Source organism: Eimeria maxima, genomic scaffold (assembly GCF_000499605.1).
Source record: "Eimeria maxima Weybridge genomic scaffold, Emw_scaff1289, whole genome shotgun sequence".
NCBI lineage: Eukaryota > Apicomplexa > Conoidasida > Eucoccidiorida > Eimeriidae > Eimeria > Eimeria maxima.
Window position 1 is genome coordinate 1 of NW_013564277.1, and position 8763 is coordinate 8763.

At 47.6% G+C, this 8763-nt stretch overlaps 2 protein-coding genes across 2 annotated transcripts; both read left to right on the plus strand.

Moving 5' to 3' along the window:
* Nucleotides 1-440: 440 nt before the first annotated feature.
* EMWEY_00051140 (sec7 domain-containing protein, putative) lies at nt 441-5604 on the plus strand (the record flags this gene model as incomplete). The annotated part of the gene is made up of 4 exons (XM_013479676.1): nt 441-1682; nt 1968-4019; nt 4136-4396; nt 4852-5604. Coding segments are annotated over 4 exons (4308 nt in total), but the record flags the coding sequence as incomplete, so codon positions are not given.
* A 495-nt stretch (nt 5605-6099) lies between these two features.
* Nucleotides 6100-7850, plus strand: EMWEY_00051150 (hypothetical protein; the record flags this gene model as incomplete). Its single annotated transcript, XM_013479677.1, has 2 exons — nt 6100-6654; nt 7680-7850. 2 exons carry the CDS (start codon nt 6100-6102, stop codon nt 7848-7850), a joined length of 726 nt encoding a protein of 241 aa, XP_013335131.1.
* Between the last annotated feature and the right edge of the window lie 913 nt (nt 7851-8763).

The window sequence follows — 8763 nt, forward strand, 5'->3', positions numbered from 1 at the left end:
TAATTAATTAATTAATTAATTAATTAATTAATTAATTAATTAATTAATTAATTAATTAATTAATTAATAATAAATGAATAAATAGGTAAATAAATTAATTAATATAAATATAAATATAAATAAATATATATATTATTATGTATATATATAAATATGCATGCAATAAATATTAATTATATTTATAAATATAATAAATATAAATAATGTATAGGTATTCATTATATTGATATTTTCTTTATGAATATATATCTGTTATTATTTTTATTGTTGCTGCTGTTGCTGCTGCTGCTGCTGCTGCTGCTGCTGCTGCTGCAGCACCAACCCATAGACTCCGCCCTTCGCCATTTTTTGAGTTTTTTTCGTTTGCCGGGCGAAGCGCAAAAGATCGATCGAATCATCGAAGCATTTGCCAATCGATTCTATGAGACGGCTTGCTGCAGCAGCAGCAGCAGCAGCAGCAGCAGCAGCAGCAGCAGCAGCAGATATCTGAGGTGTATCTTGAGCTATTGTATCATCGTATAAAAAAGAATAAATGGATCCCTCCTCCTGATCTCCCTTTTCTTACTCAATCCTTGCTGCTGCTCTCTCCTCCTGCTGCTCTTCCTACTCTTGCTGCTGCTTCTTCTTTTCCTGCTGCAGCAGCAGCTGGTGGTGGTTCTGGTGCAGCAGCAGCAGCAACAGCAGCAGCACTGCCACGGCTGTATAAGGAGCCATTCATCCTTGATCTTGTTCGTCATCCTTCCCCCACAACCAGCAGCAGCAGCAACAACAGCAGCAGCAGCAGCAGCAGCAGCAGCAGCAGTGGTGGTGCAGCAGCAGCAACAGCAGCAGCAGGAGGGGTAATTGATAATAATATGTTAATTCCTTTGCTGTATTATCTTGTAGATTGTTTATGGCATGAATTGCTTGATGCTTTTTGCGGTGTATTGGCAGCTTATTCACAGAGGAAATCAGCAGCAGCAGCAGCAGCAGCAGCAGCAGCAGCAGCAGCAACAGCAGCAGAAGAAGCAGCAGCAGCAGAAAAAGCTGTAAAAGGAATTGGTTTGCTGCTTGAGCTTGGCTGCCTAGAGAAACATATTGAATGCATGCAATCAGCAGCAGCAGCACTGCAGCAGCAAGCTGGCTTCCGTTATGCGCAGCAGCGGCTGCTGCAGCAACACACGAATATACAAGCAGCAGTGCTGCTGCTGCATGCAGCACTGCAGCACGGGGCTGTATTTACTGCTGCAGCATGGAGGGATGTCTTGCTGCTTATATCTCAGTATGAGAGTCTTCGTGCTGCACCTACAGCAGCAGCAGCAGCAGAAGCAGCAGCAGAAACAAATACTAAACAAACAAGACAACAGGCAGCAGCAGCAGCAGCTGCAGCAGCAGCAGCAGCAAAAGCAGCAGCAGCAGCAACTGCAGCAGCAGAAGCAGCAGCAGCAGCTGCTGCTGCTCCTATCACCCCCTTTGTCTATGAGAATGATATAAGGACACAACAACTGCAGCTGCAGCAACAGCAGCAACTCCAGCAGCAGCAGCAGCAGCAACAGCAGCAGCAGCAGCAGCAGGAGGACGAGGAGGAGGAGGAAATAAATAGATTAATTAGTAATGAATTAAATATAATAAAAGGAGAAGAAGAAGAAATAATAATAATAAATAAAAAAATAATAAATAATAATTATATAGATATAGATAGGGTATATGAGCTGCCTATACACCTGAATACAGCAGCAATTTGCTGCTTTTTGCATGCACTGCAGCAGATATCTATAATTGAGCTGCAGCAGCAGCCACCAAGATTATTTTCTTTACATAGATTAGTAGAGATATGCTGCTGCAGCAGCAGCAGCAAAATAAATAAATATATCTATTTGCTGCTGCAGCAGCACCTTCTTGCTGCTGTTTATCATCCTTCTTATTATATACAACTTAGTGCATTGGATGCATTAAGGCAAATAAGTACAAGATTTATTCTGCTGCAGTACCAGCAGCAGCAGCTGCTGCTGCATAAGAAGCAGCAGCAGCAGCAGCAGCAGCAGCAGCAGCAGCAGCACCAGCAGAAACAGCAGCAACAGCAGCAGAAACAGCTGCAGCAGAAGCAGCAGCAGTTGCTGCAGCAGAAGCAGCAGCAGTTGGAGGAAGACTCAGAGCAACAGTCGAAGGAAGAGCAGCAGCAAGACAGTGGAGAGGATCAGCAGCAGCAGCAGCAACTGCAGCAGCAGCAACTGCAGCAGCAGCAGCAGCAGCAAAAGGGAGATGAAGAGGAAGAGGAGACAATAATAATGGAGGAATTAATGAATATAGATTTTGTGTCTCCTTTTGCTGCTGTATCTCTAAGTGCAGGAGCAGCAACAGCAGCAACAGCAACAGGACCAGCAGCAGCAACAGCAGCAGCAACAGCAGCAGCAGCAGCAGCAGCAATAAGAAGTTATATTATAGATATATTAAATAATATTATCTTTGCTGTTGGGCATAACATCTGCATAGGTTGGTCATCTATTATTATTTGTCTGCATGCAGAGGCAGCAGCAGCAATAACAGAAGCAGCAGCAGCAGCAAATGCAGCAGCAGCAGCTGCAGCAGCAGCAGCAACAGGAGCGTCGTCGTCGTTGTTGTTGCAGCAGCAACACGGGACGAATGCAGCAGCTATAACAGCAGCAAATAAAGCAGCAGCAGCAGATGCAGCAGCAGCAGCAGCAGCAGCAGCAGATAAATTAAATAAAAGGTTGCTGCCTATATTAAATATAATAAAAGAAATAATTAATAAATATTTTGCTGCTGTGCATGCAGCAGCAGCAGCAAATATTGTCTCCTTATTAACTCTTGTTGCTGCTGCTCCTCTTGTTCCTCATCTTGCTGCTGATGCTGTACATACACTAGAAGCAGCAGCAAATGCTCTATTACGTGCTGCAGACCAACAGCAGCAGCAGCAGCAGCAGCAAATCGAAGACAAACAGCAGCAAGACAAAGACACAGCAGCAGCTCCATCACCGCAGCAACATGAGCAGGCGCTGTCTACTCCTCTGCTCGGCCAACATGCTGCTGCTGCTGCTGCTGCACCTGCAGCAGCAACAGCAGCAGCAGCAGCACCTGCAGCAGCAACAGCAGCAGCAGCAGCACCTGCAGCAGCAGCAGCAGCAGCAGATCAGAGTTTCCCTGTCTTTGTTTCTATCCTGCTGGCGTTAGGGCAGCTGGCGTGTCGGCCTGAAGGTGCCGCAGCAGCTGCTGCTGCAGCAGCAGCAACAACGCCAGCAGCAACAGCAGCAGCAACAGCTGCTGCTGCTGCTGCTGCTGCACCTGTAGCAGAAATAGCAACAGCAACAGCAGCAACAGCAGCAGAAATGGCCAGCTACCCTTCTGCTGGTGCTGCTGCTCTTCTTACGCGTACTGCAGCGCCACAACCGCAAGCAGCAGCAACTGCAGCAGCAGCAGCAGCACCGGCAGTAGCAGCAGCACCACCAGCAGCACCACCACCAGCAGCAGCAGGTAGGGTTCCTGCTGCTGAGGAGGAGACACTTGAGGGACTGGCAAGGATAGGGGGAAGGAGAGGTGCTGCTCTCGCTGCTCTTTTCCGTTTGCTGCTGCAGCATGGTGGTCGGCTTGCTGCTGCACCAGCAGCAGCAACAGCACCAGCAACAGCAACAACAGCAGCAGCAGAACCACAGCAGCAGCAGCAGCAGCAGCAGCAGCAGCAGCAGCAGCTGTGGCGGATAGTATTAAAGGGTGCCTTATGTCCTGTCTTTGAGGATCTCTTCTTTGACCTCCATAAGTGTGCGCAGCAGCAGCAGCAGCAGCAGCAGCAGCAGCAACCGTTGCAGCAGCAGTTGCAGCAGCTACAGCAGCAGCAGCAACTACTGCAGCAGCAGCAGAAGCAGCAGGAGCAGCAACGGCTGCAGAACGTAACTGCTGCATCTCTCTTTATCCCCAACAGACCCCTCCAGTCCCTAGGCAGCAGCAGCAGCATCAGCAGCAGCAACAGCAGCAGCAGCAGCAGCAGCAGCAGCAGCAGCAGCAGCAGCAGCAGCAGCAGCGTGGTCCAACAGCAACAACAGCAGCAGCAGAACCACAGCAGCAGCAGCAGCAGCAGCAGCAGCAGCAGCAGCAGCTGTGGCGGATAGTATTAAAGGGTGCCTTATGTCCTGTCTTTGAGGATCTCTTCTTTGACCTCCATAAGTGTGCGCAGCAGCAGCAGCAGCAGCAGCAGCAGCAGCAACCGTTGCAGCAGCAGTTGCAGCAGCTACAGCAGCAGCAGCAACTACTGCAGCAGCAGCAGAAGCAGCAGGAGCAGCAACGGCTGCAGAACGTAACTGCTGCATCTCTCTTTATCCCCAACAGACCCCTCCAGTCCCTAGGCAGCAGCAGCAGCATCAGCAGCAGCAACAGCAGCAGCAGCAGCAGCAGCAGCAGCTTGGTGCTGCAGAATGGGCAGCTATTGTTGATGCTATTTCTGTAAGTACACATACAGCAGCAGCAGCAGCAACAGCAGCACCATTAGCAGCAACAGCAGCACCACCACCACCATTAGCAGCAGCAGCAACAGCAGCACCATTAGCAGCAACAGCAGCACCACCACCACCATTAGCAGCAGCAGCAGCAGCAGCAGCAGCAGGATATATAGGGTTGTTATGTAGGTATTTGCGCATGCATGCATTAATAAATAAATTTATTAATTTTATTAATAGTTATTTATTATATATTTATTTATTTATTTATTTATTTATTTATTTATTTATTTATTTATTTATTTATTGTATACAGGATGCATTAATAAGTTCATCTCCTCGTGATTTACTAAAGGGAGGTGCAGTTACACCCCAATTGCTGCTGCTGTCTTATGGTCTATATTCCTCCCCCTTCCCTCTGCAGCAGCAGCAGCAGCAGCAGCAGATGCAGCAAGTGCAGCAGCAGATGCAGCAGCAGCAGATGCATGCGCTGACAGCTACTGCAGACAAGCAATTGCAACTACAGCAACAGCAGCAACAGCAAAAGCAACAGCAGCAGCAAAAGCAACAGCCGGTGCAACAACAGCAGCAACAAAGACAGCCACAGCAGCAGCAGCAGCAGCAGCAACAGCAGCAGGAAGCAGCAGACATAGCCTCTAGCAACCCGCTAGAGTGGCTGCTGCATCACGGCCTGAGCAGCAACAGCAGTGCTGCTGCAGGTGCTGCTGCTGCTGCTGCAGACACTGCTGCAGCAGGTTACGGCCCTCTACCTATTGAGGATCGTCGTTTGTTGCTGAGTTCTTTGCCAGAGTCTGTCTGCAGCAGCAGCAGCAGCAACAGCAGCAGCAGCAGCATCAGCAGCAGCAGAGGAGCAGCAGCATCTTTCCCTAGGCTGCCCTTCGATCCAAGAGATTTAGCAGCAAGAAGTGTTGCACAGCTGCTGCTTATTGACTTGCTGAAGGTAAGACACCAGCAGCAGCAGCAGCAGCAGCAGCAGCAACAACAACAACAACAACAACAGCAGCAGCAGCAGCAACAACAGCAACACCAGCAGGAGCAGCAGGACCCACACACCATCCCTAGCATCATCACCATCACCACCAGGCCCACACCACTACCACAACCACCGCCAGCATCAGCAGCAACAGCAGCAACAGCAGCAGCATCAGCAGCATGAGCAGCAGGAGGAGGAGGATGAATAATATGTGTGTATATATGTATGTATGTTGTATACAGAAAGAATTGATGAATATTTCTTTGTTATCTTTTTTATCTTTTATTAATTTAATTTGCTCATTAGAGTCTTCTTTCCTTCTTGCTTTCTTATATAATCAACAGGTCTGTTGCTGCTGCTGTTGCTGCTGTTGCTGTTGCTGCTGTTGCTGCTGTTGCTGATGATGATGCTGATGATGATGCTGATGATGATGTTGCTGCTGATGCTGGTTCTAGTGATGTTCCTGCTCTTAGTGGTGGGTGTATTCCAGCAATATTTGCTGCTGCTGCTGTTGCTGTTGCTGCTGCTGTTGCTGCTGCTGCTTATGGTGGTGTCACAGACGTTTGTGCTGTTGCTTATCCTCTTCTTCTTCTGTTGTTGCTGCTGCTGCTGCTGTTGCTGCTGCTGCTGCTGCTGCTGCAGGTTCCTTTGCGTTTTTGGTTACAAAGGAATGGATTTATGTCTGGCCTTAAGCAGCTGCCGGGTTTACTCAAGCAGCACAGAGAAGCAGCAGCAGCAGCAGCAGCACTGCTGCTGTCTGCTATCAAATCGGGACACAAACAGCCAAAGAAACAGCAGCAGCAGCAGCAGCAGAGGCAGCAGCAGCAGCAGCAGCAGCAGCAGGATAAAGGCGAGTCCGCCACAGCTGGTAACTCTTCAGGGATAAGACCCACGGCTGCTGAGGATGCCGCTGCAGCAGCAACAGGAGATGCTGCAGCAGCAGCAGATGCAGATGCAGCAGCAGCAGATGCAGATGCAGCAGCAGCAGATGCAGCAGCAGCAGAGTTATCTGCGTTTGCTCTTCCTCGTTATTTACGTTTTTGTTGGTGGCATGTTGTACAATTCTTATGGAAGGAGCAGCAGGTGCAGCGGCTAATGGAGCAGCAGCAGCAGCAGCAGCAGCAGATGCAGCAGCAGCAGCAGCAGCAGATGCAGCAGCAGCAGCAGCAAACTATGGCATTCAAGGAAGGATATGCACGCGATACAGGAAGAGTCATCAAACAAGCAGAGCTGGTAGGGAGAGCAGCAACAACTGGCTGCTGCTGCTGCTGTTGCTGCTGTTGCTGCTGCTGCATTTGTTATTGGTTGCTGCTGCAGCTGTAGTTCTTTTCTTTGCTGCTGCTGTTCCTCCTGCACCTCTGGTTAGTTGCTGCTGCTGCTGCTGCTGCTGCACGTCAACAAAAGTTTGCTAATGCCTGTTGCAGCTATATTCTAGCTCACCATCAACCGCAGCAGCAGCATCACCAGCAGCAGCAGCAGCAGCAGCAGCAGCAGCAGATAATGTATGTGTCTCTGCTGTATACAGACAGAAGGGAGTCGTGAATTATTGAATTTATCTTCTCTTCTTCGTGTTGCTGTTGTTGAAGGACTTGCTAGTCTACCTGATAAACTGTATGTTGCTGCTGCTGCTGCTGCTGCTGCTGCTGCTGCTGCTGCTGCTGTTGTTGTTGTTGCTGTTGCCGCTGCTGTTCTGCTGCTGCTGTTGTTGTTGTTGTTGTTGTTGCTGCTGCTGCTGCTGTTCGTGCTGCTGCTGTTGTCTTTGTTGTAGGGATGGAGGCCTCTTACCTCCTATTTATAAAATGTTTGCTGCTGCTGCTGCTGCTGCTGCTGCTGCTGTTGCTGTTGCTGCTGTTGCTGCTGCAGGGTTATCTCCAACGCTTCGTTAGTTTTGGGTTTGGTGCTGCAGTTAACCACTGCAACGTCACCTGTAAGAGCTGCTGCTGCTGCTGCTGCTGCTGCTGCTGTTGCTCACCCTGTTGCTGCTGGTGCTGCTGCTGCTGCTGCAGTTCTGCATGCTGTTATATACCTGAAGTTGTGTTGCTGCACATTGGGACTGCAGCAGCAAAAAAATTACTTTTGCTGCTGCTACTGCTGCATTGCTGCTGCTACCTTTGCTGCTGCAGTTATCACTGCTGCTGCTAATTCTATTGCTGTTGCTGTTGCTGTTGCTGCTGCTGCTGCTGCTGCTGCTGCAGGAGATACGCACTTCTGCTCATGCAGCAATGCAGAAGTTGCTGTCTGTTGTTCTTCCTGGGCAGTTTATGCCGCTGCAGTTGCTGCCGCCATTAGATGCAGCAGCAGCAGAACTAAATGCTGCTAAGGGAACTGCAGCAGCAGCAGCAGCAGCAGCAGCAGCAGCACCAACAACAGCAGCTACAGGAGGAGCAGCAACAAATACCTCAACTAATGCTGCAGCAAGAAGAGCTTAGTGTGGGGTATTATCTGCTGCTCTCCCAGGTGTATGTACACTGTATAGGCACACCACCTTACTTAGGGTGGAGTGCAGCAGCAGCAGCAGAAGCAGCAGCAGCAGCAGCAGCAACAGAAACAGGACCTGCTGTTGCTGCTGCTGTAGCAGCAGCAACAGCACTATCCATTATTATAGTAGGCAGATATAGTTTATGTTCCTGCTGCTGCAGTTGCTGCAGTTGCTGCTGTTGCTGCTGCTGCTGCTGAGCCCAAAAGTGGCTAGCAGCAAACAGACAAACAAAAAGAATTATTATTTTTCTTTAATTGTTTTTATTTTTTATTAGTAAATAAATAAATAAATAAATAAATAAATAAGTAAATAAATAAATAAATAATAAATAAATAATAAATAAATAGAAAAAATTATCTTTTTATTTATATAAGAAACCCCTTAGATCCAGCAACAGAGACAACTACGTAAACAACCCGAGGGTTTAGGGTTTAGGGTTTAGGGTTTAGGGTTTAGGGTTTAGGGTTTCTAGTGTTAATGTTATAATTATATTTTTTTTTTATTCCTATTAAATTGTTAAGAATACATATTAAATATTTCTAGGGTTTAGGGTTTAGGGTTTAGGGTTTAGGGTTTAGTGTGTGTATGTATAGTAGTTGCATGCATTCGTCTTTTTTTTTCTTCTTTTTATTTATATATAAATTATTGCCTATAAATAAAATAAAATAAATATAAATATAAATAAAAAAAGTAAATAAAATAAAATAAAATAAATATTATTTATCTATAATAATAAACAAGATTTATGCATGCATGCATCGTCTTCCTTATCATCATATAACAGCAGCAGGAGCAGCAGCAGCAGCAGCAGCTGCTGCTGCTGCTGCTGCTGCTGACGTACACCTCTCTCTGTGTCATCATAA